The following is a 22,242-nucleotide window of genomic DNA, read 5'->3' as shown; positions in this document are numbered from 1 at the left end:
AACACTATTTATTCAAAGGATAAAAGCAGGTGACTATACTCACAAACTGACTTTAAAAAAGGGAATTCTAAATATCCATGAAGAAATTACCAGGATCACTGTACATGCCTCCATATGGGCTGGGAAGATGCCGCCAAGGCCTGATGCGTTTTGAGGGTGCACCCTCTTCTTCAGAGCTCTTCTTTTATATGCCCTCTTTTGTCTTTCTGTATGTACAGTTGTGACCAAAGCACATCACAATGTTTACACAATTTTTTATTTTCCTTTTTAACTTTAAGTTGTCACAGATTGACTGTTCTCCAAAGCTTATGTGCAGCTGAGCTATGATATGTTAATAAGTGGTGACATGCAGTGCAGTGTGTTGCACTGTCAAACAAATGCCGCATATCTGCAGTTTTCCACACCACATTGTACATCACCACTGCATTGTAGTGTAAATAGGGCAAAAAGAAAACATTTGTTCTCTATGTGGTCCAGCAGTGATCTGCATTTTTCTTGTGCAAAAGAACACAGGTCACTGCATATAGTGTAAATTAGCTCTTTAGAAAGACCTACTATGTGTTTACATTAGAGAGCTGCCGAGATTCCGGAGCTATAGAAAGTAGTAGTAATAGAATAAAAACTAAGGTTTCTGTGCTTCTGTTGTGAAATTTGAAAACAAATTTTCCCCTGATGCATATAGCTACAGAAGTAAATGAGGGCTTGTTTAATATGCATTTACTGATTGCAAAAATCTGTGCACATTTTATTTAAAAGTTCATTGGGGTCCATTCTTCTACCCCTACTGTCGGCAACCAAAGGAATTCTAAAGGATACTACGCATTTCTATATTTTCAGTGACCCTCTTTACCCTTGTACCTGCAGGGATCACAATAAGCTTTCTATTATGTCATTATTGTGTTTAGGTGCTTTCTGTGTGATTGCGGTCATTCTGCACTGCTGGGAGGGAAGGCCTGTGCTGTCACTAAACCTAGAGATAGTGTTCTTTGGGAATTTCACTTTGCTCATTTCTTACATGCTGTAGCTAACCCAGCTGGACTCAACTATTCGGCAACACAAAGAAGAACTGGAGCAGAAAATTATTCATCTGGAAACTGCCTTATTGAATTCTGAACTGGAAATAAAAGATCGTATGTCACAGGTTAGCAGTCCTTGAACTAAACTTGCTTGTTTATCTTGAAGCCCTAATGTAGTTCATAATGCTGCAATGGGCAGGGATCGAACTTTGCTGATTGATGAGCTGTAGCTCTGTTTAGGTGGGGGGGGGAGTCAGGCCGCTAAAAAGAGAATGCTGCAGTGCAGTGTTCTTTTTTACAGCATACTGTCAAAGTTTTTCTGTTGGCTTAGGAGAGGTGTACAATAATAAAACACCGTAAGTAAATTTAAATTTAGCATTTACTATTATGAGCCGCCTTGATTTAATTAGCAGCATTTCCCATAAACTACGATTGGGCTTTAAAAGGATTTTGTAAGGCAGTTGAAAATTTCACCATGGTTTTGGAGTATAATGATAAGGAGCCATGTGCAGGTGAAATCTTGTATCATGGAACAGCTTTTTGTATATAATCATGATGCTAAATCTGTTTTGGGCTGTAATTGAAAAAGAGACAAGGGTCCTTGTTGTTCTGTGCTCGCTACACGTTTCCTTGTGTGTAGCTCGACATGCAGCTAAACCCTCCTATTCTGCAATATGCCAGACTAAATGTAATCTTGAAGCTTTATTAACAAAACAGAATGTGTAAAACTATTGAAAAAACAGATGAGACATACAGTCAGGTCCATAAATATTGGGACATCGACACAATTCTAACATTTTTGGCTCTATACACCACCACAATGGATTTGAAATGAAACGAACAAGATGTGCTTTAACTGTAGACTGTCAGCTTTAATTTGAGGGTATTTACATCCAAATCAGATGAACGGTGCAGGAATTACAACAGTTTGCATATGTGCTTCCCACTTGTTAAGGGACCAAAAGTAATGGGACAGAATAATAATCATAAATCAAACTTTCACTTTTTAATACTTGGATGCAAATCCTTTGCAGTCAATTACAGCCTGAAGTCTGGAATGCATAGACATCACTAGACGCTGGGTTTCATCCCTGGTGATGCTCTGCCAGGCCTCTACTGCAACTGTCTTCAGTTCCTGCTTGTTCTTGGGGCATTTTCCCTTCAGTTTTGTCTTCAGCAAGTGAAATGCATGCTCAATCGGATTCAGGTCAGGTGATTGACTTGGCCATTGCATAACATTCCACTTCTTTCCCTTAAAAAACTCTGGTTGCTTTTGCAGTATGCTTTGGGTCATTGTCCATCTGCACTGTGAAGCGGCGTCCAATGAGTTCTGAAGCATTTGGCTGAATAGAAGCAGATAATATTGCCCGAAACACTTCAGAATTCATCCTGCTGCTTTTGTCAGCAGTCACATCATCAATAAATACAAGAGAACCAGTTCCATTGGCAGCCATACGTGCCCACGCCATGACACTACCACCACCATGCTTCACTGATGAGGTGGTATGCTTAGGATCATGAGCAGTTCCTTTCCTTCTCCATACTCTTCTCTTCCCATCACTCTGGTACAAGTTGATCTTGGTCTCATCTGTCCATAGGATGTTGTTCCAGAACTGTGAAGGCTTTTTTAGATGTCGTTTGGCAAACTCTAATCTGACCTTCCTGTTTTTGAGGCTCACCAATGGTTTACATCTTGTGGTGAACCCTCTGTATTCACTCTGGTGAAGTCTTCTCTTGTTTGTTGACTTTGACACACATACACCTACCTCCTGGAGAGTGTTCTTGATCTGGCCAACTGTTGTGAAGGGTGTTTTCTTCACCAGGGAAAGAATTCTTCGGTCATCCACCACAGTTGTTTTCCGTGGTCTTCCGGGTCTTTTGGTGTTGCTGAGCTCACCGGTGCGTTCCTTCTTTTTAAGAATGTTCCAAACAGTTGTTTTGGCCACGCCTAATGTTTTTGCTATCTCTCTGATGGGTTTGTTTTGTTTTTTCAGCCTAATAATGGCTTGCTTCACTGATAGTGACAGCTCTTTGGATCTCATCTTGAGAGTTGACAGCAACAGATTCCAAATGCAAATAGCACACTTGAAATGAACTCTGGACCTTTTATCTGCTCATTGTAATTGGGATAATGAGGGAATAACACACACCTGGCCATGGAACAGCTGAGAAGCCAATTGTCCCATTACTTTTGGTCCCTTAACAAGTGGGAGGCACATATGCAAACTGTTGTAATTCCTACACCGTTCACCTGATTTGGATGTAAATACCCTCAAATTAAAGCCGACAGTCTGCAGTTAAAGCACATCTTGTTCGTTTCATTTCAAATCCATTGTGGAGGTGTATAGAGCCAAAAATGTTAGAATTGGGTCGATGTCCCAATATTTATGAACCTGACTGTACATATAATCAATATATGAAATATACCAACACCGTGAATGATTAGGCTGTATATGGCAATAAGTCCATGTTCCTCAGCGATGCTGCCTGTAGGTAAGTAAGTTCAGTCCTGACACATGCTTCAGAGAATAATGGCTGGTTCTTTTCCCTCAGTTCTTAAGATGGAGTCTGAGTTCTTAGGATTTCATTTTCTTATTAAACAGTCGCTAGTTTCTGTAAAATTTATTCTGGGCTCCATAGTGGCTGAATTTAATATTGCATACTGAATTTTCCTGCTTTAGGCAAAACAGTTGTTTATGAGGGAAAAGGGACTGTACGTTACTACTAAGTAGTCAGAATCTTTTTATTCTTACAAATGAGTGTATCCCTTGTGGGGTCACTTTATCTTGATCACATGCACAAACACATATATAAAGTCAGCCATTTAGATATTAACTAACTTTCTACTAATATTAGGAATCATATTTGTTACATGAATCCATGATCTTTGCCAGATTTCATCCTTGCAAGAAAAACTACAAGAAATGGGGGATCAGCTTCAAGAAAAAGACCTTGACCTGCTTCATAAAGATCAATTTTTAAATCACCTACATAAAGAAATTGAGAAAAAGGAAGTGACTATAACTGAATTGGAACATGTAAGTGGCCTTTTAATGTTTTTTGTGCCAATAGTTGTGTTTTAGTATAAAGGCTAATGCTGGCTGCACACTACTGACATTTTTATAGCAAAGCCATTACTGAGACTTAAATATACTTGACGAAAAGCACAACCAAATATTGGCAAACTGTAGTTTTGTTTTAATGTTATTTTGGTACAGCAAAGGCTTTTTCCTGGCACCCATACCATGCAGGTTAAACTGGTGTAATCTCTTTCTGATTGCAGATACATGCACTTTCAGATCAAGGGGTCTATTTTTAAAACATTTTTGAATGAATGTCAGAAGCATTTGTGGAAGCTGAACAAAATCACTAATCTTTTGGGAGCTAAATTCCTGTATCATTAGCTCCATCTAGTGGCCAAAATGCTAAATAGTTTGTCATTGAGATTTCTTTTTTGGAAAAGCTATATCACATTTTGGCCACTAGATGACACTAAAGATATAGGCATTAATCTCTTAGAAAAAGTATGGTGATATTTTGTTCAGCTTGCATGAATGCTTCTGACATAAGTGTAACAAATGTTTTATGACTCTATCTGTTGGAAGAGTTACCAGAAGATTGCGCAATGGAATTTGGGGTTTCATGAAGATGTCTTTTAGCATCAGTCAGCTATTGGGCTGATTTAAAATATAGCAAAACCATTTGCCCAATTCTATTAAACACTGTTGTTTCCTTGCTCTTTGTCATCTCCCTAGAACCCTTCCTGGCCATATTATATGATAATACACATACCTGGCATAGACATAGCACAGTTTGCCATAAACTATCCAAATGATGTTTTATTGTATGTAACAAATTAAAGCCTAACTCCAGCTAACACTTCTCAAGCTTTTGGGGAAACTATCTTTTTCCTATTAGGGTTCAACTAAATTTGTTATTTTAAAACAAAAAAAAACATGTTTAATTTGCCTGAACTGCGATGGTGCTGGTGAGTGTTCTCATAGTCCATTGATCTTTCTGCTCTCAGGTAACTGCCTGTGCATATGGGGTACAGACAGACAGCTATGCTGAAAGTCTACAGGAGCCTGAGATTGCACTCTCAGATCATATGATGCTCTGCAGGCTTCTTTACCTGCAAAAAATGTGCATTTATTATGTTTTTTGAAAAGCTGAGAAATAACAGCAGAATCAACCGGAAAAAACTAAGTCATGGGATATCTCAGAAAAACAAGAGTGCTGTGTTAATGCTTCTGACAGACTGTATCACATGCAGTGTAATTTTTTATTTTGCCTTAGTGCCACTTTAACTACTTGGATCTCTTCAAATACAAATTCCAAGTGTTATACAACCAAACTGTAAACGATCTGAGCAGATGGAACAACCCCAGTATCTCCTGGGAAGGCCATATGGGAATTGATTGTATTACCTCATATCTTGTTTGTGTTTCAGATGTCACAGATATCTCTAACTGCAAGCTTCTTCAAATCCTCAGATATATTGATTTTATCTGATCTTATAAAAACCCTTAATCTCATTTCTAGTTCTAACTAGAACTAAAACCAACAGTGGTAAGGGCTTCCCAGATTAGGAAATACTATAAAGCCTCATTACTCAATAAACCTTAGAAAGCATAGGACCGTCGACAAGATAAATCCAGCATATTCGACTTCTTAGATATCTCAAGAACAGTGGGTGGATGATGAGGAAACTCTAGACCAGTGGTCTCCAAACTGTGGCCAGATGTGGCCCTTTGCTTGCCTATATCTGGCCTTGGGGCATTTTTACCCCCATTGAAATCACCAATGGGGCATAATTCCTGCCGCTGACACCAACCATAGGGCACTATCATTCCTACTGACACCAACAATAAGGCACTTTTCTTTCTACTGACACCAGTGAAGAGGCACTATTCCTCTGACACCAACGATGGGGAACAAAAGATGGGATATTGTTAACTCCCATTGGGCACAGTCTACAACATCCTCCCCCCCCCAAGTCCGAAGGATCGTAAACTGTCCCTTTATTTAGAAAGTTTGGAGATCTCTGTTCTAGACTCTAACTGGCCAAAATCTATGCATTACCCAAGAATTGTGCTGCGCTGTACCCTAGTGACCCAAAAAATAAACACCCTCAAATAATAAATACCCTCCTGAGCATCAAACCCAATGTGTAATTGAATAATTCTGTGAATCAAATAAAGTCAATAGTAAATCAAAAACTGGCTGAGCCACTAAATCCAAATGATATGTGAAACATATCTCAAAAATAAACCATAATCAAGTAGCAATAAACACCTGGCTGAGTTGAAGAATAACGTGTAAAAAACAACAAGAACAGTAAAATATGTGAAGCGTATATCTGAAATAAAACATGATCACAATAGCCATAAACACCTGACCGAGCTGTAATAAACACCTGGCTGAGCTAAGGCATTACTTAAATGGCCAGTTTTTTAAAAATTTATATATATTTTTGGAAAATAATACACTTTAATGATAAAAAAAAAAAATATATATACCCCAATTTTTTAAATATGAAAGAGCATGTTACGATGAGTAAATAGATACCCAACCTGTCATGCTTTAAAATTGCACACGCTTGTGGAATGGCGTCAAACTATGGTACTTAAAATAAATCTCCATGGGTGACATTTTAAAATTTTCTACAGGTTAGCAGCGTAAAGTTACAGAGGAGTTCTAGAGCTAGAATTATTGTTCTTGCTCTGACGTTCGTGGCGATAGCTCACATGTGTGGTTAGAGCACCGCTTACATATGTGGGCGTGGCCTACGTATGTGTTCACCACTACGTGCGAGCATGGGGGGACAGGGGCACTTTAAACTTTATTTTTGTACACTGTCCGTTTAAAAATTTTTTTAGCACTTTTATTCCTATCACAAGGAATGCATGCATCCCCTGTGATAGAAATATATAGTGACAGGTCCTATTTATGGACAGATATGGTGTCAATAAGACCCCACATCTCTCCTACAATGTAAAGCATTAGATCAAAGAAAGCATTGTTGTAGTGCTTTATAAAAAAAAAAATGGCCTTGTTTACAAGGTGCTGGAAGCGGAAGGGACATCGCTTCGGTCCTCCAAGGGCATAAAGATGAGTGGAGGCCATCTTTCCTTCACTTATCTATGCCCAGCACCGGAATCGTTCTGTGGTTTCTCAGGTAAGGTTGAGAACTACCCAGGTGCGGGTGAGGGGGGGCGGGTTATTTTCGGCACCTGTATCGGTACTTTTCGGCCAAGCGTTTTGGCCACCAAAATTTTGGTGCACAGATTTATTCAATTTCACATTGGGTTTGATGCTCATGAGGGTGTTTATTATTTATTTTTTGGGTCACTAGGGGGCAGCGCAGCACTATTCTTGGGGACTTTTATTGATGTGGGAACACATTTAGGTGCTTGCAGCTGGGTATCATTTATTTTTGGCAGAGCATGAGTATTATATCCTTATTTTCAAAATCTTTTCATATTGCCCTGGATACATAAATCCCATAGGAAGCTGGCTTTCACCACTGCTCCCACGACTGCCACTTGAGCATTTGGGACCTGGTATGAACATGCCATATTGGCAACTAAACTTAAAGGCAAAACAGTTTAGATGAGAGGGCTTTCCGACATTACAGCCGCACAATGTCACTAAAGGTGGTAAGGTACTTGTCCTTGCAGAAATGAAAATCAAATGGGGCAAACACCCCCAGAATTCTACATATGGCTCTAATTTTGCAACCTTGTTAAGAGCCTTTAAAAAGCCATTACAAAATTTAGACTCTTAACTTTGATAGAACAAGTCTTCTTGCTGAAAACTGATCCCCATGGTACTTCACTGTTGTACAAAGTGCTCCTAACAGCTTTACTTGTAAACTCACCAGACTACTTGGCTCAGTGGGAGCATGAATTGTCTCACACCCTTTCTGATAAGGACTGGTTCAAAAATCATTCTTCCAACTGATAACTCTTGTATCATTACTACTATATCTGAGAGCAATTTAACTCCTAGCACCGTGATGCACAGATACAGTGCTCCAAAGTCACTGGGACATCTGAACTACGCTGGAGATGCAGACATTTCCCATGTTAAGGAACAGTTATCACTAATTAAACCATACTGGGAACAAATGATTGACATACTGAGCGAATCACAACTGTGACCCTTCCACAGGACTCCTTTTTCTGTAACACACCTTGGCCTGCCCCTAAATAATAAAAATTTTTGATACATCACCTTTTGAACACTGGCAAATGCCTGATCCCAAAAAAATAGAAAACTCTGGGTTCACCATCAGCAGAATGGATTCAACAAGTCAAAAAGATACATTTAATGGAAGAGATTAGAATTATCCAAAAAGCTGACTATGAAATATATTAGAAAATCTGGCCGCTCTGGTTACACTTCAAAAACACAGCAACCTTTAGGTCTGGAGACAGTTCCAGACCTCATAATACAGTAGAACATGTTACATGAACCACTAGCAACAATAGGCAATAGTTGACTTAACTAATGGCAAAGACTCTACACCCACTTCTATGTTTCCTTGTCTTTGTTTCTATATGTATAATATTTGCATGTTTGTTCCCGCTTTTTGTTATGGGATGTTTATTTCTTTGGTTCTTCCACAATAAGCTGCCTGAAAATGTAGAAAGTAAATGTCATCTGCATTGTATTGTGATCAGGTTTATGTATCGTTTCTGATGTCTGTTTTCTCACTTAAATAGAAAAATGTCAATAAATCTTTACTGAGAGAAAAAAATGCTACATTATATATTCATTTTACTTCCATGCAAGATGGAAAAATATGATTCTGTTTTGTTTTGCTTTTTTAGACACTGAAGTCGCAGCAGAGCCGCATCTCAGAACAGCAGAAAGAAGAGAAGGAGCTAAATCAGCAAGTACGGCTAGCCCGAGAACGGATGCAATTAACCCACCAGGAACTCATGGAAACCCGACAGCAGCTGGCCGAAGCTAATAAAGAATCAGACAGGCTTACACATAAGCTGGACGGAATTGATCGTCTTTCCAGAGAAAAGGTAACAGTCTGACCCAGCAAAAGGTCTCCCAAGCTACTTTTGATTGTTGCTTTTAGAGCAGTGTGATCACATGTGTATCTGTTCCAGTGTTGATGGTCATCTTTTAACTGGTGAAATTCTGCTACTTCCAATTCTGGATGTAGTAGATTTTTTATTTGTGTAATTATTATAGTATATGGATGTAACACTGTTCATTGTTATATTTGCTTAAACCATTATTTAGCCTTAAAGGGAAACTATATTCTTTTTGCACATTGTTTAGGTAATTAATCTTAGACCCATCTCTTTGTTGCCCTTCACTTCCAAGCTCCTTGAGCGCCTGGCCTACAATCGCCTAAGCGCCCACCTCACTGATAACAATCTCCTTGACCCCCTACAGTCTGGCTTCCGTCCCCTGCACTCCACCGAAACCGCCCTACTTAAAATCACCAATGACCTGCTAACCGCCAAAGCCAATGGCCACTATTCTATCTTCCTGCTCCTCGACCTCTCCGCAGCCTTCGACACTGTTGACCCCCCTCTCCTCCTTGCCAAACTGCACTACCTTGGCATCAAGGATGCGGCTCTCTCCTGGTTCTCCTCCTACCTTTCCCAACGCTCCTTCAGCGTCACCTACAACACTGCCACCCCCCCCTCCCTCCCCCTCTCTGTAGGGGTCCCCCAAGGCTCTGTCCTCGGGCCCCTCCTCTTCTCCATCTATACCTCCTCCCTTGGCAAACTTATTCACTCCCACGGCTTCAATTACCACCTCTATGCCGACGACACCCAAATTTACCTCTCCACCCCCCACCTCACCCCCTCACTCTCTGCCCGTATCGCCCACCTCCTAAACGACATATCAAACTGGATGTCGCTCCATTTTCTCAAACTTAACGTATCCAAAACCGAGCTCCTGGTCTTCCCACCCACCCCGTGCCCCCCCCCCATCCTCTCCATCACTACTAACAACGCCACCATCTCTCCCACCCCACACACCAAAGTCCTGGGTGTCACCGTGGACTCCCACCTCTCCTTCCTACCCCACATCCAACTGCTATCTAGATCTAGCAGGCTCCACCTCCGCAACATCTCCAAGATACGCACATTCCTCACCCCAGACACCACCAAACAACTTGTACACTCCCTCATCATCTCACGCCTGGACTATTGCAATTCCCTTCTCACTGGCCTACCCAAACGAACGCTATCCCCACTCCAGTCGATCCTAAACTCAGCGGCTAGACTCATCCACCTCACCAGCCGCTCCACATCTGCCTCCCCCCTCTGCCAATCCCTTCATTGGCTCCCGATTGCCCATCGCATCAAATTCAAACTGCTAACTCTGACCTACAAAGCCATTCACAATGCCACCCTAAACTACATAACTGACCTGATACCCAAATACTACCCTACCCCTGCCCTCCGCTCCTCACAGGACCTCCTACTCTCTAGCTCCCTGGTCTCCTCCTCCCATGCCCGATTGCAGGACTTCTCCAGGACTTCCCCCATCCTCTGGAACTCCCTACCCCAATCCATCAGACTGTCACCTACCCTCCTCACCTTCAGGCGCACCCTGAAAACCCTCCTCTTCAGGGAAGCCTACCCCAACCTCACCTAACACCCGACCTCACCTAACAACTAACCTCCTCCACTCCTCCCACCACTCCATCCCCCACATCTCCTCCTGTACCACCTTCCCCTCCCTCCTAGATTGTAAGCTTGAAAGAGCAGGGCCCTCGAACCCCTCGTGTATTGTACTGTTACTGTCTTATCTCATGTTCTGTCCCCCTTGCTACTGTACAGCACTGAGCATACCCTTTGGCGCTGTATAAATACTGTACAATAATAATAATTATGTGAATTTGACCAGTTTAAAAAAAAAAAAAACGAAATTATTTATTGAATGATATTATAAACTTGTATGTATGTATCTATGTATAGTTTATAAGTATGTTTATTGGGTAATCATATTTGCTAGCTCTGGGTTCCAGTTTGGTAGTACGGCACAGTGACTGTACTTCACTGCTCATATCTCCTTTTGCAAGTCTAAGCCACAGCTATGACCTGATTGAAAAGTAACTAAAAAAAGATTTGTAAGGGGCATTAACACCCTAAACGTAAACAGGCGCAAAACAGGGAGCACTGGTGCAACTACCAAAAATAACAATAGGCATGGAATGATAAACGACATGAAAAGAGTTTTTTTTAGTCCTTGAGAAAAGTCCATGTGAAAACACAGTGGCATGAAATTTACATTATGGCAGCATCAGCGGTCTTTCTTCGAAGCAGGATCTGGGGAGATTTCCACCAGCAAACCATGTATAAACAAAGAGTAGAGGCAAGTGCCACTACCTAAGTGTAACATTTATTAAAACATATCTGTGAAATGAAAAACACTAAATATGCACTCACATGCACCCAGAGGGACTTGTTCACCATTGACCATCTGGAAGATCGTCACCTGTTAGAGACTTATTGATATGCTTTTTAAGTATCTTTTAAATGTAAGTGCATATTTGTTTTTCATTTCACTGATATATTTAAATAAATGGTACACTTAGTTATGGCGCTTTTCTCTCTTGTTTATACATATGACCTGCTTGCAGCAAAGAGTTTCTGTAAGGTGAAATGAGTTTACCTGAGCTAATTTTAAAGTGGACCTTGTATGACAATTTAAATCTTGAAAAAAGAAAAAATATATATTTTTGAGAAAAAAAGGCAAAGTTCTTCATTACCCTAGTTTAGGTGCTGGTGATGTCACACAGTAAACTTCACCATAGGATCCTGGGAAAGCAGAGGATCCCAGAGAAATAGTGAAGTGCAATCACCCTGCAACACTACTCTGCAAGAAAAAGGGTCTGTAAGCTAAAACATCATATAAAAATATAAATATGGCCTTAGTACTCTAGTTGGGGAAATTTTCTCCTACTTCCTGTCAGGATAGGAACATATAGGAAATCTTTTCAATGAAGACACCGACTAAAACACATATACATTTTTAGTAGCATGGAGAAGGACAATTTTTTATTGCTGCTTTTGCCATCTTTTCCTAGTGACAACTTAATTTCCCATTTTGTACAGATGTCATAAGGACAGAAAGTGATGAAAAATCCCCACAATGGGGTCACAGATAGAAATAAAAACCTGACAAAAATGTTAGCTTTTTCTTGGCTGGAGTTAGGCTTTAATACTTATTGTTGCAGTTATTTACAGTATGCCTGCTACAGTCACATATAAAGCTACAAACCTAATTATAGTTTCCCGTTAAGCTGGAAAGTGAGTAAATGCAAGTAAATGAGTAGAAGCAAGTAACTTAATGGTCCGTAATTCGTTGCCTGCCCTTGTACAGGCCAATCCTGCTGTTCAGCCTAAATTGCACACAAGAGGATTAAGGCTTAATTTAGTCACACATGTCACTGGCCTAACTAGATTAGGCCTAGTGTCTCAGTTCTTTGGTGAGATTATCCGCAACAAACCAGCCTGAAAGTTAAAGCTGATATAAATGACACAAATGAATGCAGCTCTGAATTCATTACTACTTCATTAAATGCATTTTTTAAGTGTATGCAGTATAAAAACTTGAATTCGGTCTCATCGTGTAGTAGAGCGAAGACTGGCAGAGGAAGAACAACACAAGGAGCCAATCAATTAATTTACTAACAGGGAGTATGCTGATAGGAGGAGAAAGCAGAGTGACAAAAAGGTAAGCTCATCATTGTTCTGCTACTCCTTCGCAGACCATTCACATCCAGGAGGGTGGATCCATGACCTCCCAGACTGAATAGTGGGTTGAATGATGTTAGCTAAGGAGCATACTTTAACCTCTTCACTACAGGACATTTATAAACATACCTTGGCAAGGTATTAAAGGGGGCTAATGCAAAAAAAGCTGGGTTTTTATTTAATCTTTTAACGGGCTATTAAGTTTTTTCTCTTTACATACTTCTTTTTTTGTTTGAACAGTTCAATAACAATGTCAGCATACATGCAAAAACTTCAGTAATTGGTACATATAGTGTGTACGAGGCATTTTGCTACAGACAGTTCTCGTTAAGTAGCAATTACAGGCAACAAGCAAAGCAGATAATCTAAAAGGGTCGGTAGCGAGGAAGCCTCCAAAAGTCTGTAATTTGTAACTTCTGCTCTCTGTCATAACAATTACAATAACATTTTTTAAAGCAGGTTTTAATCAAATTGGTAAATGAGGAAAGAACAAACAGAGGGCGCACAGGCCTAGTGCATTACCATAAAACATGTTTAATAAGGAATAAAGTAGGTGTTGTACTCACAAACAACAATAAAGTCAAGGCACATCATAAAAGAACAGCTGGGTCAACACTGCGTAACAGTCCGCAATAGGGAGTGTAGACATCCAATAGGCTGACGCGTTTCGAGGGCTTGCCTCTTCCCCAGACCCAGCTGTTCTTTTATAACGTGCCTTGACTTTATTGTCGTTTGTGAGTACAACACATACTTTATTTCTTATTAAAAAAAATTTTATGGTAATGCACTAGGCCTGTGCGCCCTCTGTTTGTTCTTTCCTCATTCAGTATATTTGGATTTCCCCGAGCTATTGAGGGCAGCAAGGTGTGCATGTTCCAGGACGTTCTTAATGTGGTTGTAGCCTGCATCGAGTCCATCCCCAAGCGCAGGAGCCTTTGTGTTTGCTGGTTCTTTAATCAAATTGGTGGCTGTGAGAAACTTTGTAGAACTGACATTAAGAACTAAAGGGTGCTTTAAGGGTTTTAAGAAAGCTGCTAAAAGATAGATGTGTAACATATGTTTGTGATATTAAATGAAGTTTAGTTTTTTCAATGTTTTAGTATTTATTTTTCATGTAAAGAAACCAGCTAAAACTATATCCTGTAAGATATACACATTTAATTAATTTTATGCATGTTTATTTTCATAAAAGCCTCCCTTGTGTAGACCTTTATAAAGCTTAAAACTGTTGCTGTGTGCTGCCATCTTGGATGTGATGTCAGCAGTGACACTCTGTAGTGTTCTTCAAGCCTCCCCTGGCATTTTCATAAAAACTTATGTGGTGCAGTGAGGGGAGGAGCAAAGGATCTGGGCCAGCACAGAGCAATTCGAAACTCCCAGAAGACGAGAGGACTATGATGCACAAAGTGGGAGGGAATTGACTCTTCCTGGAGAAGTCAAATTTGCTAGCAATCTCCATGGCACATTGCAAGTGAATGGAAAATAAGTTTTGGAATTGCTTTTACTTGCCTTTTTTCACTTTGTGAAGGGGTTTATTAAGATTTATTACATACAGTAAACAAAATATGAGAGAACAAACTTGTAAAAATGTGAAAGTCAAATGAAAACTGCTTTAAAGTAAATGGCACAATAATATCTTAAACTGTGTACTCACTGAATATACACTAGAATTCCCATTTAACAAAAAACTTTGAACAATTTGCTTATAGCTAAATATTTTTTGCCTAATTCTGTTGTGTGTTCTGTATTTCCAAATTGTGAACCCGTGTTGCACATCAGTATGAAGTAATTTCCTTGCAGTGTATAAAACTTCACAAGTATTTATTAAAAGTGGTTGCTGTTCCAGAGAATACACTATCTACTATTCTGGTAAGAATCTTGGGATAACAAAAGTTTCCAGACCCTAACTGGCTTTGGAATCTCACATGCAGTTTAGTGTCATAGCTATTGCCTTATCACAAGGCATCTGTTTAACATAATTTTGATTCTACTTGTGATGCTTGCGGGCTGAAATGATTGTCAGTTTGTGATGGTGACTTAAGATAAGTATAATTTGTAGGTTGAATAATGGCCACTTTACTCTTGTCCTATTAAGACGAATATTCTCGCACTGTTTTATTACTATACTAATTTTAGTAGATATGTGAACTGCAGCCAACAAGAACACACGTTGTTTTTATTGTATAATCACTATTTTGTCAGACAATACATACTGTATGTAACACTAAGTGACTGAAATATCTGAGGAGAGACATAGAAGGCAGCATATATACCTCAGAGATGAAAGACTTCCTCCGGTATGATAATTCATAGCAGTTCTTCTTGGTTTTATATCACTAGCTGCAGCAGATGAAACAAGATTTGGATGAAGCAGAAGATACAATCTGCAATTTAAAAATTGAGCTTGAAGCCAGAAATGAGGTGATCAAAGCAACTAATGAAGTACTGATCCTGAAAGTAAGTTATGTCTTTTTATACAATCCTATGTATTGGCATGTCATCAGTGTTTTTCAGTAGACCCTTTATATGGGGTGGTAAATGCCTCAAGTGGTATGCTTAAAGGAAACCAGTACTAAGAAAATGCGTAGGCTGACTTACTGAAGTTTCTTTTTAAAAATACTTGAAACGTTAGATCCTAGCCTGGGCTCCCAGTACTGGCAGAAAGACATTGGCACAAAGGATCCTAGTGCTGTTGATGGGAGTGTTTTTATTAGGGAGGGTTAGTGTGAGCAAGGTTACCTAATTTGTGCATGCTTCTACCTGGTCAGTGACTGAGCACCATCCATTACTAGTTTTGGCAAGGAGCTAATTTAAAAAGCAGTTCTGCAACTGTGCTACAAAAAAAAAAAAAAAAAAATCACCGCACATTTATAAAGCACAGTAATGAGTCCTGTCAAGTAAAGTCATGTGACCAACAATCACAGAGTTTCCTCTTCTGTGATAACCAGAGAGAACTCTATGCAACTCAACTGGCTACATACAGTGGCCTGCATTTTTATTAGTGGGCCGTAAGATACTGGCTGCAGTAAGTGGTGAAGAATATAATGTAGAGTGGATAACGGTATTCACGCTCAGTTTTATATCAGCCCTGTGGTATCTTGTTGCCATATCATTGTGGGTGTTTAAAATCACTAGAGTTTGAAGAAAGTTCATAATTGGGCAGATTCTGAAAAGCAATCCGCAATGGATCACTTGCATACATCTAAGCAGCCACTGTCCGGCATTCAGAATCCTGCAATCCTACTCTGCCCTGGAAGTAATGTGCCATAAGTTGCTTTTTTGATTTTCACATGACTGAATAGTTGACGTGAATAATCAAACAATTTTGACTGACAAGTCTTAGCTTCTTTAGTAAATCAGCCTCAATACTGTTAATTAGGATTTGGAGATCTGAATGTGCTTTTAGAAATTATAGAAAGTTTTTCTTTAGACCAGACTCCCTCTATTTGAATTTTTTTTTCTTCATCCTGTAGGAATCTGAGCTGACCAGATTGAAAGCTCGCATGTCAGGATGGGAAAGAAAGCTTGGCCTTAACCAACAGTTAACCACATCTTCTCTGTCTCCTGATTTACTTGGTGATTATGAAGTGCTTGAATCCTGCAAGTTCCCTGATTCCTCCGACTTGAAAAACTGGAGGACACAGCACTCCATGAGTGACCTAAGCCTTACAGACATCAGCTCATTAGATCTCCCTAAAAACACGATAGATGCCATGAAGGATTCCCCACTAGGAAGAAGTACTGACACGACTACCTACAGCAGCGAAAGCTTGAATGACACTTCATTCAATCCTCTTGCGTATGCAGTAGATGATCACTGTGATAGGATCTCAGATTGCCATGATCTAGGCACACTCAGTGGAATGCTGAAATACATTAAACGAGAGATGAAATTATCTGAAGCCTCCCAGGCACACAGCCCAGACAAGAATCTGTGGAGTGAGGAGGGTTGCCAAGAAAAACAGGTTTGTCTTTACTTTTACTTTTTTTTTCTCTTACTTCTGCACATTACTGAAATTTTTACTGTATTAATACACAAGTGTGTCCTTTGCACACTTATAAACCCTGGGTCAAATGTAACGCCCACAAAATGTTTTGCAGTAGTGTTTGTGTTGTAGTGTTTGCAGACACATTCACTAAATGATGTATATCACTGTCTTCAGTAGGTGGTGCTGTATATTCCTCTATTCACAGATAAGAGGACAGCTGAGGTCCCGTATTTGGATGATATCCAACTACTGCAGTGATTTATAAGTCAGGTTGCATCAATAAAGTAGAAATGTTCTGCTTCGTATTATAAGCAACTCATTAACCTGGTAATAGTATCAAATGTCTGAAAGAGAAATAGTTGCAAAGCAAAAATACCTGCGGGAAGCCTCAGAAGTGAGTTATTTTCTGACTCCTGAGCTACTTACTACTATTGAGCCAGTAGCATCATTTACCAAGAAGCGCAAAGGTTTAGGTTCACTGCCTGAAATTCAGGGAGACCGAGAAGAACAGCTTTTATCTGAGGTTTCTCATACAGATGTTTTGCTTTTGACAGATTCCTTTGAGAGACATTTTGTTGTTTTTAGACCATTTTTTGTTTCTATTTTTTCATTACTTATATAGAATCTTTAGATTACATTTAAACCTTCAATAATGGGTGCTTTCATGACACTGTGTTTACAGAGCATACTGGGCTTTCTAATTTGAAAGCTTTGCTTTTTGACTGCCTATGTCTAAGTGAAAATCCAAAAGGAACCACTGAAGATCAATGTTATTTGAACTCCTGATCTATTCAACTCTGTATGGTGACTAGTCTAGAAATGCAGCTTAGTCAGGCTATTCTTAGCATAGCAATTAATGACTGTGCAGAAATAGTGAAAAATAGATTTGAGTACAAAAACTACAGAGTGTGCAGGTGGTAGGTATGTAATATTCATATGGTATACTTCATATTTGCAAGAGCTAAAGGTTTTTTTTCAATGTCTTTTTCTTAATGCTGAACATAAATAAAGGAACTCACTAGATTCAATACCAAAGCTCATTGGCTCATCTGCAGCTGAAGACCGGTGCTTCTGGTTGGGATGTGCAGTCCCTTAATGCTTTAGCACTGATGATTGTTAGCCGGCAATTCAGTATACTACAAAGTTTAAGTCTTTATTAGCTACATATAGAATACACAGTAAAAACAGCTAATGCGTTTTCGGCCCTGGTGTCTTTACTCATAGCTATGAGTAAGGCCACCAGGGTGGAAACGCGCTAGTTGTTTTTACTCTGTATTCTATATGTAGCTAATAAAGACCTACACTTTGGAGTATACTGAGTTGCCATCTAACATTCTTCAGTGATAAATAAAGAAAATGTCAACAAAAACTCAAAACATTCCTTTAAGCATTTTTGTTTTTATTCTGCATTAACAGCACTCATATTGTCTTGACTATGTGCTCATGTCCTTGGCTACTGATACACAGTGTCAAATATGTATTAGGCTTACCACTTTCAAATGTTGAAGAGTCTCAGAAGGGCCTCTCATAAAATACAGTAGTTGTCATTTAGAACCATTATATTTCATGGTCATACTTCAAATCCAGATCTTACCAATGTGACTCTGCAGATGAAATCTAGAGGCACTTTAAGAGACGGAGAGCCTGCATGGAAGGCTCTGAGACAAAACGGGAAACATTCCAATTTTTCTGACATTCCCTTTTTAATGGCCATCAATCTACATGTTTAATTTGTGAAAGGTTCAGGTAATGTACACCTATCAGCCATAACATTATTATCACCCACCATAACCTGTGGAAGCATGGACTCCATTAGACTTTTTAAGGCATGCTGTGGATTCTGGCACCAAACCATCAGTAACAAATCCTTTAAGTCCTCTAAGTTGTGAGGTGGGGCCTCCACGAATCGGACTTGTTTTTCCAGCTCATCGCACATATACCCAATATACCCAAACTCATTGTTTTGGTTCTCAAAACTTTCTTGAATTCATCAGACCAGGCACCTTCTTCCATTGCTCTGTGGTCCAGTTCTGATGCTCATGTTCCCATTGTAGGCACTTTTGGCAGTGGACGCGGGTTAGCATGGATACCCTGACAGGTCTGCGGCTACGCAGCTCCATACACAACAAACTGCAATACACTGTGTGTTCTGACACCTTTCTGCCAGAACCAGCGTTAACCTTTTCTCAGCAACTTGAACTACAGTATCTCTTCTATTGGCTCAGACTACACAAGCCAGCCGTCTCTCCCCACGTGCATAAATGAGCCTTGGCCACCCATGACCCTGTTGTTGGTTCCTTGTTTTTCTTTCTTGGAACATTTTTGATAGGTCCTGACCACTGCAGACCAGAAATATCCCACAAGAGCTGCAGTTTTGGAGATGCTCTGACCCAGTCGTCTAGAAAATATAATTTGGCCCTTGTCAAAGTTGCTATAGATGCGCATTTAACTTGATAGGCCTGGCTACTGATCAGATAATTTCCTTCAGTATGAATTTCCAGCCCCTATTTTTCTGTAGAATATCGTAGAGAAACAGACTAATGAGGGTACAGCTGATGAGACAACATAGAACATCATTATCAGAATTTGTTCTGGGGCTTCCTCTAAGATAAAAACAATTCAGTCATTTAGAAACCTCTGCTTTTATGTTCCAAGTAGTATATCTGCTGCTGCAGCACAGCACACGAATCAGGAGCTGCAGTCGCTGATCGACAACCATTTTCCAACATTCCTAACGATCGACTTCTTTAGAACTGGGATGATCGTACATGGAACGAAATTTGGCTGGTTCCTGCTGAACTAGCCAAATGTCAGTCCATCTATGGCCAGTTTTAGTGTAATCTATCTCTCCATGCCAGTAACATTGCTACTATCTCACTGTATTCAGCATTTGCATGTCATGGTTATGTTGATCATCTGTAACATTTCTTCACCTTTTTTTGTGACCACAACATTAAATATTTCTATTCTCTCTTTCCAGACTTATATCCCACAATCTACACAAGAATGAACCTTGCAGACAAAGCCTGGCTTGTATATATCTTATATTTGTACATGTCTTTATTTATTTTGTAAATGTAGTTTAAATATTTTTTTTTACGTTTTGATATTTGGATGAATTTTAAAATAATGAAAATCTCATTTACACGTGAAATAAAAAGATTTACAGAAATGTGACCATCTTTTGTTTGAAAGGTTTTGTTGTTTTTTTTTCACGCAGGCGGCATTCCCAAGCATGGAACCACAATAAAATGGAAAGCTGCTGTAATCTTCTTATGTGTCATGCAGGCAGCTTAGTTATGAGTCTCAATCTTTGCTGTGAATAATTCTATCCTATTGAGCAGCGTGTTCACTGGTCACGGGGATCTCAGTCGGGTGCAATGTGAAAAAAGACTGTTTAGATTTAGGAATAAAAATAGAACACCAAAGCAAAGCTTGAGTCTTGTTAAACCTTTTTTGGCATGGTTTGTCTGTCTGGTAAAGTGTATTGGTAAAATAAATGGATTTCTTTATCATATTACATGATGTCTAAGATAACCACGTTTCATTAACTGCTTCCTTTGTTACTCAAACACGTGATGTTCTGTTTTCATAGGTGGCTTCTAATTGGGTCGCAAAATCACAAAATGTAATTTAGGAATCCTCTGTATATAGGGTACTGAAACAGAATCCTTTTTTGGTTCTTCTTTATAAGACCAACAGGTTGTCCCATATCCTAAAGTGATCTGTCAGCATTCCATAGTCAGAATATAACATTTATTACATTTAATATACAACATTTAAGAAAATCACTCGATTTCCCCCAGTGTTAATGGGGGGAATCCCTTTTTGGTGCCATTGTGTTCTCCTAGTGGGGGGGGGCGGGGTTGGAGAGCTGCCCTGCTGTCCCTGCCAGGAGAACACATTGATTACTGCTAGTGGTCATAATAGCTACTAGCAATATTCACATCTGGCAGGCTGGTTGTACCCAAGTTGATCGATTGATAAACTTGGGTACATTCAGCCTGTCCATACGTGGTTAGAATCTCAGCCGGTCCTTGCAGCCAAGATTCAAACAGTCTATGGCTGGCCTAAGGCTTCATTTAGAAGTGCAGTTGGAAGGTGGTAAAAATATGCGGTTGAGCTGCATGTTTGCTGCTTACCAATCGCCCCCACCCCCTCTTAAGCTGCAGTAGGTAGCAGATAGAGTGTTTACATGGTGCAATCATGATACTTCCCTTTGTGTCCACAGCAAAGTCTGTCTAACATGTAGCGATCAACATGCTACAAGCCCACCGAATTCCACACATATAGGCAAACAGGGTTGCGGAGCAAAAACCCTGCAACCACATGAAATTCCATGTTTTTCGGCAAAAATGGGGTTAAAACTGGTGGTGGGTAGGTGTCACATTGCTTCCTCACTGCCTGTCAGTAACCTCTGAAGTGCAGTACGAACGCAGATCATGCTTCAGAGCAAAAGTAAATTTAGATGCATGTCTAAATCTACCCTTAAGGGGAACTTTTTTTTAATATTTTTTTTTTTGAGTGCAGTGAAAGAGATAAGCTTACCAGTATGCATATATGTCTTAGAAACTTTGTCACTATGTACAGTTTGTAATTATAGATGTAGAAGGGGGCACCACAGTTGATCATTACATATGAAGGCTCTGCTTAGTAGTGTTTTTGTTTTACTGAATCTCATATCTCACAGCAATCTGCCTGAACCTTTGTGACTGAAACCAAAATACTTTAGACAACTTCGAGGGATGTGGAACCCCCAGTGTGGCTGGTAACTAGGTACAATTTTGCCTAGGCCTTAGTTTGCATTGAAAGTTGCAGTTTTCTTTCTTTCTTGTTTTACTTTTATACTGAAAATAATAATATGATTTTGCCATGCAGACAAGTGTCCTATCAATTCATTTAGTGTGAATATTGATGACAGGTCTGCTTCATAGCTGTACATAGTACGTAACCAGTGCATAAATCTAAGCGGAAAGCCCATCCTTCTCAAAACCTCCCATAAGAAAGGTCACTCTACCATGTCAAATGCCATCTCAATTTTGAGAGAGACAACTGCTCTAGTACCCTGGTTATGTGGTGCATGGCTGTTCGTAAACAATCTGCGAATATTAATATTTGTAGACTTGTGGGTCATGAAACCTGTTTGGTCTGGGTCTATCAGATTACGAACAACCTGGCTGAGTCTGCTATTAAGAAGCTTAGTTAGAATGCGCTTTTGATTGTTTTTGGCACTGGTTTGTTTTCGGTTTGTGTTTAATCCCCTCTCTATTTTTTTTCTAAATGTTGCTCCTTCTACTTTAGTTATTGGTAAAGTATAACTCCAGGGAAGTAGATAGATGAAACATATGCAACCTATGTCAGGGTACAGCTCTAACTTGCTGAGTAGTCAATGAAGTATGATCAAGACACTGATGGACACTAAATCAATCTGCTTCCTACTCCTGTTAGCATGCTTTCTAACAGAGGACCCTTGGAAACAACTTTCAGATTTTGGGA

At 39.7% G+C, this 22,242-nt stretch overlaps 1 protein-coding gene and 1 long non-coding RNA gene across 7 annotated transcripts in view; one reads left to right on the top strand and one right to left on the bottom strand.

Annotated features, from left to right (window-relative positions):
• The window catches only part of CCDC18 (coiled-coil domain containing 18), a 92,358-nt gene extending 72,092 nt beyond the window's left edge, over window positions 1-20,266 (top strand). For 4 of the 5 annotated variants that reach the window (XM_089677308.1, XM_089677307.1, XM_089677312.1 and 1 more), the window contains exons 23-28: window positions 1,025-1,141; window positions 3,911-4,054; window positions 8,852-9,055; window positions 15,098-15,214; window positions 16,231-16,722; window positions 19,727-20,266. In XM_089677308.1, coding sequence (XP_089533434.1) covers window positions 1,025-1,141; window positions 3,911-4,054; window positions 8,852-9,055; window positions 15,098-15,214; window positions 16,231-16,722; window positions 19,727-19,756 — 1,104 coding nt within the window. In that variant the 3' untranslated portion in view covers window positions 19,757-20,266. Of the gene's footprint in view, window positions 1-1,024; window positions 1,142-3,910; window positions 4,055-8,851; window positions 9,056-15,097; window positions 15,215-16,230; window positions 16,723-18,333; window positions 19,700-19,726 lie in introns of those variants that run through there. The other variant, XM_089677310.1, reaches the window with a different exon arrangement.
• Window positions 1-22,242, bottom strand: part of LOC149462215 (uncharacterized) — a 114,840-nt gene that overhangs the window by 33,159 nt on the left and 59,439 nt on the right. The gene's annotated exons all lie outside the window — the stretch shown is intronic.

The sequence above is a fragment of the Staurois parvus genome, unplaced genomic scaffold (genome assembly GCF_062004578.1).
Source record: "Staurois parvus isolate SC_StPar_1 unplaced genomic scaffold, SC_StPar_1.0 ptg000183l, whole genome shotgun sequence".
NCBI lineage: Eukaryota > Metazoa > Chordata > Amphibia > Anura > Ranidae > Staurois > Staurois parvus.
This window is presented reverse-complemented; position numbering and strand designations above follow the sequence as displayed.